The 16,163-nt window shown below is 46.6% G+C and overlaps 1 protein-coding gene across 1 annotated transcript in view; it reads left to right on the top strand.

Moving 5' to 3' along the window:
* The first annotated feature begins 9,322 nt into the window (after positions 1-9,322).
* Positions 9,323-16,163, top strand: part of LOC146808907 (phospholipase A2 inhibitor and Ly6/PLAUR domain-containing protein-like) — a 521,661-nt gene continuing 514,820 nt past the window's right edge. Inside the window, exons 1-2 of the mRNA XM_085614801.1 lie at positions 9,323-9,396; positions 9,852-9,865. Of these exons, the coding sequence (XP_085470927.1) occupies positions 9,323-9,396; positions 9,852-9,865 (88 nt within the window). The remainder of the gene's footprint in view (positions 9,397-9,851; positions 9,866-16,163) is intronic.

Genomic DNA, 16,163 nt, shown 5'->3' with positions numbered 1-16,163 from the left:
GCACAATGAACCCAATTTCCAACTGCACTATGACCAGCAAAAACATGCAACCACAGAGGCACAAGTCGTTGTCCATATGCAAGCACCAAGAAACGATCAACCAAGATTGCAGTAGCAAAAATATACTAAATCATGCCCTGAGGATACCCCAAAGCAAGCACATACCACTGGCCCATACAACTAGCTTGAGCAAGCTGAAACGCTTGTACAAAAAACATTATATGAAGGCTATGAGACAGAGAGAGATCAATACTGCGAGAAACACTTGGAAGCCACAAAAAGGAAAAATATGCATAAGTTCTGGAGACTCGTGAACAAGTCTGTAGGACTCAGACCGCCTTCCGCATCATCCAACATAGCTGATGAAGTATAGGTGGTCTACCTGCAGGAAGTATTTAATGATGTAAAGGTGCATTTTCTAAAACCAGACGGGGGACACAAATATGACTATTGTCCCTACAGGGCTAGAAATCTCCTCAACTCAGGAACCTATCACCCTGAAAGATGTCACAAAACCAATCATGTCAGGATGCCGAAACAGTGCTCCTGGCCTCAAAGGCCTACCACAGGCCATCTTTGAAGAAAATCTGCAATACTCTGTAAAATATCTGTGCTCGGCCCCAATCATGTTTTTCACCAGACAATCGCCGAATACTGGCGTGGTTTTATAGTACCTCAAGTACAAAGCTGGGGAACAAGTCCCAACCTTCAATTTAAAGGCTGATTGCCTTGGTGGATGGGGAGAGAACATATTTTGCATCAGTGCTATTCGCTAAGCTCACTGAATGGTCAGAGAAGAAAATCCCTAAGCCAAATTGGCCTTATCAGGGATACAGGAACGTCAATAACTTTATGCTTTCCCAATTAGTCAACTAGGCAAGGAACCAGTGCCCGAACCCACATCTATGTTTCGTGGACCTCGGGTCTGCATTTGATGCGGTCCAGCGTAACTAATTCTGGCACAAACTCCAGCAAGGTGGTATTACACCAGCACTTATATATTCTCTTTAGCTCTTATATTCCAACAAATGGATAAAAATCAGAATTGGGACCAGAATAACACTTTCACGGAAAATGCACATGAGCTATGGCTTGCAAAAAGGCTGCGTCCTTGCACCATTTCTTTACAAGTTTATATCTGGCAGAACTCACATAAACTCTTAACAAGGTAAACTCTCACACCCCAAAGTTGGCAAGGTTTAACGCTTCAAACATGGTGTGTGCTGATGATGTTGTTTTGTTAAGCCACACAAATGTGGACCTCCAGAGGCTAATAAACTCCATGGCAAAGTTCTCAGAAACACACAGGTTGGAAGTCAATCTCCAAAAACCAAAAACAATGTCTATCAAAACAGAGAGGTTTCCAGCACCAGTATACTATTCGAACAGCAATGTGCTGGAATCAGAACTAGAGTACAAGTACCTGGGGATAATGTGTGTTGCAAGAGGGAAATTTGCAGCGCGCAAATGTTAAAATTGCAAAAAGGAGCAATACCCTGTTAGCTGCGTTCTACACATAAAGAAACTCTGTAATTTGCCTTATTTTTAACATCTGGGTGAGGTCATTAATGTGAAACTAGCCCCCATCCTATCATATGGTTCGGTAGCACTCAAGGGGGAGGGTAGTAGGAATCATTGAAACATCGATTATAGACATCTATCAACAACGTCTGGGCATACCCTGCCAACTTAGGGCGAACAAAGCAAACACAAGGAGATGATGGACGGAGTTCTGAAACTTTTTAGACACTCACCCCCAGTCACAGATCTGGGCTGAATCCTTCATCATTCTTTAGCTCACTTTGCCAGCTCAGTTCAGACCCATCTATATGCAAATCAATATTGACCCTGTGCCACATTTGGGCATACCCTGCCAGACGTCGGTCCCTTACTCACTTTGCCACTGGATTCAAGCTAGCCTGGCTGATGAAAGGTGTTATCCAGAAACTGGTCCCAGGATGCTTGTTTCCAGTTCAGGGAAGACCTGGCTTGGCAGTTCAGGCTCAATAACATTGTTATACATGAACAGAGGCGGAGAAAAGAGATTATTTGTGTGGATCCTCTTTCAACCTGTAATCCCAGCTACTCTAAAATGGAGTCTGGAAATTTGAATCATAGGCACAAATGTATTGTAGGTGCACTCATTATAGGGATAGCTGTAGTTATAGCTGTAGTCATTATAGAGTAAATTTTAAATGCACACAAAAGTGAGGAATATGGAGTGGGGGTAGACGGGACATCCACACCTAACCTACCACTGCTGTCTCAAAAGAGGGTACACTAGGATCTGAGAAAGGCTTAACAGTGCAAATGCATTGCTTCCTTCATGTAGACCTATGCAAGGGTGATAATACTTTGAATGCTTATGCTAAGTTATATGGACACAATGGAAGTTGGAGATTTCTATTTGTGCATACAATTACCGGCCTTTGTTGAGGAAGGAATACGATACGATGATTTACCCTTCATTTATTGCATTACTCATAGTCTACTATTTTGTATGTTTTAAGAAAAAAGTATGACATGGTACTTTCAGAAATACTTGTATCAAACCATCAGCATAAATACAATTAATATAAGAGTTGAAAGAATGGAAAATTACTTCTCACCAACAATGACGTGAGACACTGCTTACATGAATAGGCATAACTTAACTTGCATACCAACAGATATAGAAAAGAAATTTATCGACCAAGTAGAAGATAGTGTAAATACTGTAAACAGAGACTGTTGAAAAGAACTTTCCAGGATTTCAAAAATAAAGTTGCTCAAGAACCTTGTTATACGTGAACAAAGGCGGAGAAAAGAGATTCTTTTTGGGGATCCTCTTTCAAACTGTAATCCCAGCTACTCTAAAATGGGGTCTGGAAATTTGAATCGTAGGCAATAATGTATTGTAGGTACACTCATTATGGATAGTTGTAGTTATAGCTGTAGTCATTATAGAGTCAATTTTAAAAGCACACAAAAGTGAGGAAGATGGAGTGGGGGTAGACGGGACATCCACACCTAACATACCACTGCTGTCTCAAAAGAGGGTACACTAGGATCTGGGAAAGGCTTCATAGAGGAAAAGCATCGCTTCCTTTATGCAAGGGTGATAATACTTTGAATGCCTATGCTAAGTTATGTGGACACTATGGAAGTTAGAGATTTCTATTTGTGCATGCAATTATCTGCCTCAGTCGAGGAGGGAATACGATACAATCATTTACCCTTCATTTATTGCATTACTCATAGTTTACTATTTTGTATGTTTTAAGAAAAAAGTATGATGTGGTACTTTCATAAATAGATATCTCCAACCATCAGCATAAATACAATTAATATAAGAGAGTAAAAAGAATGGAAATTACTTCTCACCAACAAGGACACTAGACACTGCTTACATGAATAGGCATAACTTAACATGCATAGTACCAGATATAGAAAATACATTTATAGACTAAGTAGAAGATAGACATAGCAGATTTGTTAAAAAGGATGAGAACAAGGACAATGATTCTGATTGGACAGGGAGGAGTTAGTTAGGAAGGCTAAAGGAAGATCTGGTACTAAAGTTTTGGATTGGCAACAGGAAGACAAACTTTGCATACATCAAGCTGAGAATAAATATGATACTATTTGTGGGACAGAGTGTGTGTGTTTAGATCTTCTTAATTAAGGGTCATTGAAAGACACTTTTGCAAGAGTCAGTTCGAATAGTACAGGGAGAATATTTTGTGTGTGGGAAGAATGCATATGTTCAGTTATCGAGCAAATGGTATGGTACTTGTTACTTGGCGGTCATGTTTCCGAAAATATACCCTGTGGATGATTTGGAGAGTTCTGAAAGAAAATCGAACAGCAGAGAAAAACATCGAATGACTGCTGAAGAGGTTGTAGGAGATCTATTTGGGGAGATGATACCTAGTTTGGGAGAAGTGTTAAATGACATCAAGATTAGAAGGCTGTCTACCATTGTGGATATGTTTTCTGTTAACATGGCTCAGTCTTTGATACTCATAAAAGAGGAAATGGTCTCAATAAGTAAGATGGTGATGCAGAATCGCCTTGCATTAGATGTGTTACTCGCAAAAGAAGGCAAGTCTGTTGGATGCTGATGGTCCAACAGTGGTGTACCTAGATCCCTGATAGAAGTATAGATCTGAGGGAATATAGTAATAACATACCTGATATACATCACGAGATACAGGACTTGGCAGCTAAAGGAGCTTTGGAAAGATTGGAAAAGGATTTGGTCCAGTAGGAAAATGGTTCGCAAATCTGGGAAGTGGAGTCTTTGGATACATCTTAAAGCCAATAATAATTGCAATAAGTGTATTGGTAGGGACGATAACGGCATAGAAGTGCCACAAATTGAGGCAGATGGAGAACTCCTTAAAAGAAAGAGAAAGAAGGATGGAAAGAAAGCAGGACAGTCACACTGAGAATTTGAAACGAATGGTGAAATTCAGACAGAGAGGATTAGCTATGACAATTATTCAGATCAGTCTACTCTGCAGGGATGTTTTGAAAGCTTTTTGTGATGGCTCAATGCCATCAGAGGGGGGAACTGATGGAGCAGAAATCCCAGTTCATTGTAGGTGTGCTTCATAATCATGTGTAGATCGCACTCGCATATGATATTTCAATTATATAAATATGAGGTGTTAGAATTTTGAAATGCATTAACATAAGTATATGACGTTCTTTTAGGTTATTGACAAGTAGCATGGAGCATTAACATAGGAAATGGATATAACTAGCAGAAAATGTTAACATGAAGAACTTGTGTTATAAAGTTAATGCCACTAATATACTGAAAGTGTTTAACACTGATGTTTCTATATTTTGGTAAATGTGTTAGTTGAAATGAAATAAGGTTATGCCAATCTGTAATCCTTCAAATGGGACGGTCTTATGTTAACTGAAATTGTAGGCCTGAATAGCTAGTCAAGGAGAGAAGAAGTTACAATCATGTGATTTGAGTCGATAAAGGAAGGACAATAGGATTCACACAGGAGAAGGCCGGGGAGCCATGGATCAAATGTTGCCAAGGTTGCAGATGGACAGTGCTGTGGAAATGTATGCTCAGGACTATACCCAAAGTGCATGGCATGTGCAAGGTGCCCTATTAATCTGTTGTTAATTGTTTGTTAGAATTAGGGGAAAATCCCCACTTCTTTCTTGCTTTCAGAGAGACAGCATCTCAGAATGAGCTCTTTCTTTGTGATAGTGACTTTATGCTATTTGTCTCATGGATGGTGGAGAGACCTCTTAGAAAGACTTCATGTACTGACACCTTTCTATTGAAAATGCTCATGTAGGGATGTTACTTTACCGCTAGGGAAGGGCTAGATTTAATGCTTTTCACTCACCAACCCTCGCTGCAGCGAAAGTTGGACTCATGCTACCTGATTTTCTGTATTCTACTTCTTGAAATAATACTTTTGTTCATGCTGCACAGTCTAAATTGTATGCGCAGATTTGGCTTCACGCTTATTCCTTTGAATTTCTATACCCTTGTTTTGAGGTGTCTTTAAGGTCCAGTTATTTCTGGCTTTGTAATAAACTCATTAACCTGATGAAGTTGTTATGTTATGTTATGTTATCTTAGCTTGTAAAGCGCGACAGCTGTCCCAGCAAGGGGGCGTCCCGGCTCTAATGCAGGAAAGACAAACACAGCAGAGAGCTTGCAGGAAACTAGGGGGCAGGGAAAAGGTAGGTCTTGATGGCCTTTCTAAATGCCAAGTAGTTGTCAAGGCCACGGATCTGCACAGGGAGTGAGTTCCAAAGGGTGGCGGCTCTGTAACGAAAGGAGCGGCCACCAGCCCGAGCTCTACGGGGTCGGGAACCACCACCAAATGCTGACCCTGTGAGCGGAGACATCATGAGGGGACATAAGGCAACAGGAGATCGGCCAGAATGGGAGGCGTGGCCAGCTTCAAAACCTTGAAGGCGATGCATAAGGCTTTGAATTCAATGCGTCTGGCCACCGGTAACCAGTGCAGACGGCGGATAGCATTAGACACAGAGCAGAATTTGCGAAGAACTAAAAGTATACTAGCGGCTGCATTCTGTGCCCTTTGCAACCTCAGGACGTCTGCCTTGTTGGACCCTAAATAAAGGGAGCAGGCATAATCGAGTCTTGACAAAACCGTCGCCTGAATGATGACCTGACGCGTCCCTACCCACTAACAATACCTCAGATTTGTTAGAGTTCAGTTGGAGGCAGTTGCTGTTCAGCCACTCTGCCACTTCCGCAAGGGCGTCCTGCTCAGTGTTATTCGAGAGTGCCACCACCAACTGAGTATCGTCAGCGTAGGAGACCATGGTCAGACCACTACTGCTGGAAACTACCGCTAAAGGTTGAACATAAATATTAAACAATAGGGGACTAAGGGAGGAGCCCTGAGGCACCCCTTGTTTAACTGGATGTTTGCCAGAGGCAAACGGGGGGTGGGTCAATAACCGTGAATGACCTCTCATGAAGAAGTGAGTCCAGCCACTCCAAAGCCGAGTCCATAATTCTAGCCTCTGCAAGGCGTCTCAGCATTATGTCATGCGACAGCGCGTCGAACGCGGCGCTCAAATCTCACAAAATCAGCGCCGAAGTTTGACCCTCATCAACAGCTGACCAGCAGTGTTCTGTAACTGCTAAGAGTGCTGACTCCGTGCTATGACCCGGCCTAAAAGCATTCTGAGAAGGATCCAGAAGGTTATTAGCGGTCAGATAATCCAATAGAACGGAGTTTACATAGGCCTCTGTGATTTTAGATGCCCATGGAATCAAAGAAATGGGGCGGTAGTTCTCTGGTCTGGCTGGGTCAAGGGAAGGTTTCTTAAGTAGAGGAATCACTTTAGCTTGATTCCAGGCCCTGGGCACCACAGCTGTTCTGAGGGAACAATTTATCAACTGATTCAGGGGCGGTAAAATCGTCGACAATACCTTCTTAAATTGGTCAGGTTTAAGTGGGTCGGCAGGAGAACCTGACTTGATCTTATAGCAAAGAGCAGAGAGTTGATCAGCCGTGACAGACGGAAAAGTGTGGAGGGTGTTAGCCTGTTGACAGCCACGTGGCTCCTGTGGGATGCTATAGGTGGTCGGAAAGGACCGATAAATGGAGTCACACTGTTTATTGGACTTAATGGTTGACCCAGCTGTGGTTTGTTTAGATTGCAGACTGGCGAGAATAGAGAAAGTACTCTAAGTGGGATTGGAGCTCTCACGTATTTGGTTGGAGATAAAAACAGCGCGTGCCCGATATATGGCCTGATTGCTGACCGATCGATGACTTTGGCCGCAGAGCAAAAGTCTTTTCTCCATATCCGTTCTAATCTCTTGCAACCCTTATGCATATCAGCCAATTCAGTCTTGAACCATGGTCGTGATTTGGTTTTGCGATTGGCTGAGCGCTTCATAGGGATTAAGCTATCTAATGGGTGCTCTATCCACTGCGAGAATGCTCTGTAGGCTTTGTTGGAATCTTCAGCCAGATTCGAGCAAGTAGCCGAGAGGCAGGCATCCAGATAGTCTCAATTAAGTTTGTGCCACGGCCGTTTCCATGTGGAAGACTGACCCTCAGTCCGAGCATGAGTGACATCGTAAAGGGACATAGAAACCAGAAACGGGTCTGTCCAACCTAGCCTAATCGGTGTATGCATTGTGATGTGGGATATATTGGTAAAAACTGGATCTAATAAATGCCCTGCAATATGGGTATGGCCCGCTACTAGCTGTAATATTTAGCAGGCTGCTAGGTCGGCCGCAAAATTAGGCATATCAATGTCCTCTACTTTGTCTAAGTGTAGGTTCAAATCCCCCAAAATAGTAAAGTTGGCGGTGTAAACTGCTAAAGTACTGACCATGTCTACCAAGGCTTCCCTAAAACCAAGGGACGGTCCTGGAGGCCGATATATCAAGAGCCCAGACAAGGTGTAAGTGGGGCTCAAGGTGACCTTAAAAAGAGCACTCTCACAGCCAGTGATCCTCTGCTTAGAAAAAGAACATACGTAGCATGATTTAAAAATCATCGCTATACCCCCACCTCTAGTTGCTCTGTTAACCAAAAGAAAATTGTACCCCAGAGGGAGTGCAAGGCCAGGCTCAGCAGTCATGTCATCCGAGAGCCATGTTTCGGTCAGGAAGAGGACGTCTGGAGAGGCCTTCTCTAACAGATCCGGAACGTCCGCATGATATTTGGCTAGAGAGCGACAGTTGAGACTGAATATACTAACATGTTTTTTTGATCTGGGAAGGGCATGGTAAGATAGTGGTGAGAGTGTAGCTTGAAATCTGCATTGCAGACAGCTAAAAGGGCCCTCAAGAACGAGCCTACCAGCCTGACAGCAATCACTCGCCAGCTTCCTGACATTCCACAACTCCTCCCGAGTATAGGTAACCTTATCTCTCTCAAAACCGGCAGTGTGTCTTGCATCTGACGTCGAACTAGCATGGACGGGCGCAGACGGGCTTGCCTTTGGTGCGCCATCAGCGCGCCGCCAGCACGCCCGCTGCACGGCGGCGCCATAGGTCTCTTTTTATACTGCCAGTAGGTGTGCACAATCAAGAGACTAGTCAGCCCCTTCCAAGATGGCCCCCGCAATTCAAACCATCGGAAGTGGAGAAATGAAGGAAAATATCCCTAAGAACTCCCTCCACAACAATCTGCACGGGCTGCGGTGGACCGAGGAGAATGGTGGCATAAAATAGGTGAGTCTTATTTTTAAAAGCAAATAAGTGTAACACTGCACAGGTTAAAAAGCGCTATATCGCACATACACAAAATAAGGCAGAAACAAACAAACAGACAGCGTGCTCGCGCTGCAACTGACAAAGACAGACTCCCGTGTCAGCTTTCCATGTGCGGCGGCGCCATAGGTCTCTTTTTATACTGCCAGTAGGTGTGCCCAATCAAGAGACTAGTCAGCCCCTTCCATGATGGCCCCGCAATTCAAACCATCGGAAATGGAGAAACGAAGGAAAATATTGCCAAGAACTCCCTCCACAACAATCAGCACGGGCTGCGGTGGACCGAGGAGAATGGTGGCATAAAATAGGTGAGTCTTATTTTTAAAAGCAAATAAGTGTAACACTGCACAGGTTAAAAAGCGCTATATCGCACATACAGAAAATAAGGCAGAAACAAACAAACAGACAGCGTGCTCGCGCTGCAACTGACAAAGACAGACTCCCATGTCAGCTTTCCAATTATCAGTGGGTTATTATGTTTCATTCACTAATTAACTGTTGATTAACAAGTAAACCTTTCTCCCCTTTACACATTCATGCTGCGAAAAAAAAACATCGAAGTGAGTCTCTAGAAAAGGTCTAGAACTAATGGACTGGGTCCTTTCAGTTGGTAGCAAGGATGATTCACACATGAAGCAAGGAGAGAATCTAGAAGTGGTCCAGTATAGGTGGAACTTAAAACCCTAAAACCACAAATGGCGATGGAATCTAGCAGTGAGCAATGTAGTGTGATGGTGGAGTTTGATCTAGAACTTATGGGCCCGGCCCTTTCACCCCCTTCCCTATGATGGACATACCCGGCCATAGATCTGATTTGGTTCTCTATTATAGAAGTACAGATATAGATGTCCGTGTACTGTTCAATACTTGCTTTAAATCCCTGAGAGCATTTAAGCTCAACTACAATGAGCCTTTAGAGAGTGAGACATTACATGTCTACTATGCCACACTATATCGCGTACCTTTGATGCAAGAGGTTTACTTCTCCTCATCGCCTGCTATTTCTTGTTCACAGGCCCAGGAGCCTTTTACTCTTATCTGTCCCTGGACACAAGAAGAAACAGTTTCTGCATAGGACCCCACTAGTCCTACACTAACGAATAATACTGAAGAATAGATTGACCTATAAAGGTATGTGAACGTTAATATTCTCACTCAATATGACTTAAGCTGTTTCCTGAATTCTGAATGGACTTAAGCATCTTCTCAGTTTCATTACGACTTCCTCACAAGGGGTGTGGTGATCTACCTGCTTCTATCCACTCTACTAATCTTGTTCTTTCATTCGTTTTCAAAATATGTTCTATCTGCTGTGTCCTCAACCCAACTACTTTTCCTTCCTTTGGCTTTTTACCGCGACCATTAATAGCATGGTTTTTATTTGCTTCTCCTTATCAACCTGTCTTAACCTTCCTTATGCTGTACAGTTATAGTGACCCTGTCAGGTTGGCTTTTAAGAGTAATGTCTTGTATGTAGTTATATTTCGTCATATATTAATATCAATGTTTGGTCAAGTGTCAATGTCCATCTGTAGTCTTTTACGTTATATTATACACTATGGAGTCAATTAGGATGTAGGGCAGATTGCGATCCGCCCTACAACACGCCACACCCGCCACCCGTTTCCCCCCCGCCATATTAGTATGACGTGGGGGACATCAGCAGATGGAAAGACCGTTGGCCGGTTTTCCACCGGTCACACATGTGACCGGGCTGAAACAGGGCCTGATATCGTGGCGGTGTCTGCTAGACACCGCCATCCATATTAGGAAGGCAGCGGGAAGCAGAATTTCCGTGGCGGTGTTGCCGCCATGGAAAGGAATGCAGATTTTGCATACAGGGGCCCGTTGCGGGCCGCCAGGGTATTGGGGGGGTGGGGGTGCACATGGGAGGTACCTATGGTACCCCTCGACATTGTCATGGACAAGGTGGCAGGTACCAAGCATTGCCTTTCACCTTGTGCATGACAATGCACACAGTGCATTCCCAGCATTGTGGCGGGCAGTGCTGTGAGCACCGCCTGCCACAATGCTGGGAATGGAGGATGCCACCGCCACGGTGGTGGTGGCATCCTAATTGCAGGTGCGGGACCGCCGCACCACTGGCGGCTGGTCCCAGCACCGCTAGGGTGGTGGGCGGACTAATGTCCGCCCGCCATCCTAATCGGCCCCTGTATGTTTCATGTATTTCACAGCCCTGATGAATTCTAAACCAGTTGGACGAAACACGTTGGCTGTTTGGCTATCTTTTTATTGAAATTGGAGGAATAAAGAAACCATATATATAAAACCAACATTGGATGGACATTATTATTCTTGATGTTGGTGGTGCATTCCACATTTGTGGGAATTTGAACATTGGTCATGGAGACTGCTCCTTGGAAACAGCGGGAGCACTGGACATGCACACCGCTTGAGCAAAATAGCTCACATTTTGGGACTCATTGTGAGTGAAATTGCTCTCCCTCCCTCACAGCTCCACCATTAGGTGAAGCCTTCCCCCAAGACCCTGCACTCTCAAGTGCTGGCGTTGGAGGCCCTCCTCCACCCGCAGGTTTCACCTGAGCCTCATCCCTGGTGGTCCAGTGGATCCCTGTATCCATTCTCTTTCTCCACTTTTTCTCTCCTTTTTCCCTCGTTATTTCCCTCACTTTTATCTCCCCCCTTCACCCTCCTTCTGGGTCTTTCCTCCACTCTTTCTTGCACTTTTTCTGTCATTTTCCCCTCATGTCAAGCTCCTCTCTTCACTCTCCTTCTGTGTTTTTCCTCCGTTTTCACTCGTTTTTGACCCTCATATCAATCTCCCCTTTCCAGTGTCCTCTGTGTCTTTCCTCCACTCTTTCTTACACTTTTGCTGCCCTATTTGCATTTTTCTCTCCCTTTTTGCCTTTTTCCTTTTGCCTTTTTCAGCCCGTTTGTCCCCGCCGCTGCTGCCCCCGCGGCCCCCCCCCCAGCACAACCAGTGCGACTGGCCCTATCCAGCTCCCCTCCCCGCTCCCGCCTCCCAGCTGTCCAGCCCTACCCGATCCCTACTTAATGGTGGCCACTGAGCGGCCGCGCAGTGGCCGCTCCGCCGGGGCGCCAAAGGAAAGCTCATTTGCGTCCGTCCGCGACCTGACTGCGACCAGCGCCAGGAACCCTGGATCTCTGCACTGCCAACGCTACGACCCAGCGGCACTACATGCTCTCAACCCAGGCCGCAACAACAACTGCAAGCTAGCATTACCAGCCGACACCCACGGACCCTTCGGCTGTCACCGCTGCCGGCACACCTGCTGCACCGCCAAGACCACTGACCCAGCGCAATCCGCCCGCAACAACACAACCGAACCGAAGACCCTGCAATGCATCCTCCTCAACGTCCGATCCCTCCACAAACATGCCACTGAAATCTGGGACCTCCTCGACAGCACTACCCCGGAAGTAGCATTCTTCACCGAAACCTGGACAAACGCCACCTAGGGACTGGACATCGCCATTGCCATTCCCCAAGGATACAAGATCACCAGGAAGGACCATCCCACCCGCCCGGGAGGAGGAATCGCCATCGTCCACAAATCCACCCTCCGCCTGAGCACATTCACCGACGAGCCCACAGACCTGATGGAACACCTTCACTTCAAGATACTGGCCAGCCCTACCTCCACCCTCCAGGGAACCCTCATCTACCGACCCCCTGGACCCCACAGACTTTTCACCAACTCCATCACAGACATCATCTCCCCACATGGCATCGCGTCCACTAACTACACACTACAGGGAGACCTCAACTTCCACCTCGACAACCAACTGGACCCCAGCACGACATCCCTCCTGGACAACCTCCAAAACATTGGACTCTGCCAGATCGTGACCGAACCCACGCACTCAGCAGGACACACCCTCTATCCCCTCTTCACAACAGGAAACTCCATCACCTTTAGCCACACCACCGAACTCCCATGGACTGACCATCAATGCGTCCACTTCACCTTCAGAACACCCACCATCCACAGACACCAGCACCTGCTCCCACGATGAAACTGGACCAGAATCAACAACGACCAGCTAACCTCATCACTCAGCAACTCCACCCCAACCATCACGGAAAAAGGCGACGCCAACACTGCAGCCCGAACCACGCACAGATGGTTCTCCGACAGCGCCAAGACCATAGCCCGCCTCAAGAAAAACAACAACACCCACGCCAATAAAGCTAGATGGTTCACCACCAAACTTCGAGAGTCCAGATGCACCTGCTGCTGCCACGAAAAGGCCTGGAGGAACACCAAATCCACAGAAACCCACAACAACTTCAGAGCCACCACCAACGCCCACCACCAACTCATCAGAAAAACGAGGAAAAAAGCGATTGAAGACAGAATCTCCACTCATGCACAAAACAGCAAAGAACTCTTCAACATCATCAAGGAGTTTGCCCAACCCACCAGCGAGTCCACCGACATCCCTCCCTCACAAGACCTCTGTGACAAACTCTGCACCTTTATCCACCACAAAATCAAGAGCATCTACGACAACTTCGACGAAGGCAACCAACACACTGAACCCTCACCAACCACCCCCGACACCCTGAAGCCAGCGATTGAGAACTGGACAGCCCTCACCGCTGAAGACACACTGAAGACACACTGAAGACGATGAAGTCAATCCACTCCGGGGCCCCCACGGACCCCTGCCCCCACCAAATTTTCAAGAGAGCCGTCAACACCATAGCACCCATGCTCTGCCACACCATCAACCGCTCCCTGGCAACCGCCTCATTCCCTGAAGACTGGAAACATGCTGAGATCAACCCCCTCCTGAAGAAACCCTCGGCGGACCCCACTGACCTAAAAAACTACAGACCCATCTCCCTGCTCCCGTTCCCAGCGAAAGTCATCGAGAAAGCCATCAACAGCCAACTCGCCACATTCATCAAAGAGCACAACATCCTCTACTCCTCCCAATCCGGCTTCAGAAAAAACCACAGTACGGAAACCACCCTCCTCGCCGCAACAGACGACATCCGTATCTTACTGGACAAAGAACAGCAGCCCTCATCCTCTTCGAACTCTCAGCGGCGTTCAACGCAGTCTCTCACCGCACCCTAATATGCAGATTCCACGACGCAGAAATCCAAGACAATGTCCTTGACTGGATCCTTCCTCTCCGGCAGAACGCAGCCGGTCAGACTCCCCCCTTTCCTCTCGGACCCTACATCTACCACTTGCGGAGTCCCCCAGGGGTCCTCCTTCAGCCCTACTCTCTTCAACCACTACATTGCTCCGCTTGCCCCCATCGTCAGAACCTACGGACTCAACATTGTATCATACGCAGACGACACCCAACTCATCCTCTCTCTATCCAACTATCCCAACACCGCCAGACACAACTTTCGAGAAGGCATGGATGTCGTCACCAAATGGATGAAAAGCAGCTGCCTACAACTAAACACCAACAAAACGGAAGTACTCATCATGGGCCCAAACCCAGATGCCTGGAATGACACCTGGTGGCCCCCCACCCTCGGAAGCCTGCCCACCCCCACGGACCACGCATGCAACCTGGAAATCATCCTGGACTCAGAGCTCATAATGGACCGCCAGATCAACTCCGTCTCGTCCTCCTGCTTCCACACTCCCCGCCTCCAACGTAAGACCTTCAAATGGATCCCCCTCGAACACAGAAAGACCGTCACTCACGCCCTGGTCACCAGCAGGCTCGACTACGGCAACGCACTCTATGCCGGAATAAACAAAAACCTCACCGCAAGCTACAGAACATCCAGAACGCTGCCGCAAGACTGGTCCTCAACCTGCCAAGACACTGCCACATCTCCCAGCACCTGCGCACACTCTACTGGCTCCCCATCGAAGCTAGAATCACCTTCAAGATGCTAACCCATGCTCACAAGGCCCTCCACGACACCGGACCAGCATACCTGAATAGCCGACTCAAATTCCACGCTCCCCAAAGGACCCCATGATTAGCCAAGCTCTCCTACGCCGTGGTCCCCCGCACCAGAAAGACCAGATCGGGAGGCCGCTCTTTCTCCTTCCGCGCGGCCAGAGCCTGGAACGACCTTCCGCTCCACCTCAGACAGATAACATCGCTCCCCATCTTCGCCAGAAACCTCAAAGCCTGGCTCTTCGACAGACCCCCTCCTTGATGGACTGGAACCTGCGAACCCCCCCACATCCCCTAGCTCCTTGAGACCCTTACGGGTGAGTAGTCACGCTTAACAAACACCTGATTTGATTTGATTTGACTCTGTCTGGCTGAATTGTGTGTGGGATGTGCATCACAATTATACAAAGGTATATTTGTTGTGGCTTGCTGTTTTAAACTTGGGATTGTATGATGACATGCTTTGCCCTGGAGGACTTGCAGCTAAATTGACACCTTGTGAGATACCTAAATTATGTGGCAGTAAAACTGGCAGCTAACATCAACACCCAGGGTGAGAAGGAGAACAAGGCATGCCAAGGTTGATAAGCTAAGGACCACCTCTGTCGCTGAGTGAAATTGCCCCTAATCCAGGAACTGAGGATGGCCCCAGCTGCACTAAGCACCTCCGTGTCTGCTGAGTACTCTTTTACCAATGAACTCACTGCTGGTAAGGGACTGGCAGGCACTGGGGAAATGCGCAACTAATGCACTTTTTAGTCTTGTTATTGTTTTCTATTTGTTGACTCTGTTTACTTACACTTGCGTCTTTGCACACTCCGGCTAATGACTTCACCCTGCCTGGGAACGGACAAGCGCTCAAACATCACTTATGCATTACCATGCACTTTAAACTGACAGTGCAATCTGGGAACCCTTAAACCAATACTATACATCATGGTAATTATGTGTAATGCACTCCAGTGTGAGCAGCAGGTTTTAATAATCACGCAAGACATTGGTAGGAAATGAGGACATGGCACCCTCTGAGTACTTTTTTTTTTTTTTGTAAACAATGAATCCATTGCTGGCAAGGGACTGGCAGAGCCTGGGCAAATGCACAACTAATGCACTGGTTTCTCTAGATACTGCTTTCTATTTGCTGACTCTACTTATTTACCTTTGCGTCTTTGCATACTCCAGCTAATGACTACACCTTGCCTGGGAACAGACAAGCACTCGAACATCACTTACATATAACACTTTAAATTGTCAGTGCAATTTTGGAAACCTTGTATTCAATATTACATGGCAAGGCAATAATGTTTAAAACACTTTACTGTCAGTGGCGGCTCGCAGAGGGAGTGATACGGGGCGGTGCGGGAGGGGAGGGTCTGGGTGGGCGATAGTGGACTAAGACATACGACAACATAGAGCAAGGTAAGTAAATAAATAAATAATGCTATTTACCTTGCGCTCGCTGCATCGCCGAATTGGCGATGCAGCCTCACCACCCCACCGCACTCCCTCTGCAAGCCGCCACTGTTTACTGCGAGTAACAGGT

The sequence above is a fragment of the Triturus cristatus genome, chromosome 7 (assembly GCF_964204655.1).
Source record: "Triturus cristatus chromosome 7, aTriCri1.1, whole genome shotgun sequence".
NCBI lineage: Eukaryota > Metazoa > Chordata > Amphibia > Caudata > Salamandridae > Triturus > Triturus cristatus.
Note: the sequence above shows the minus strand (reverse complement) of the source record. Positions and strands in the feature narration are given on the sequence as shown.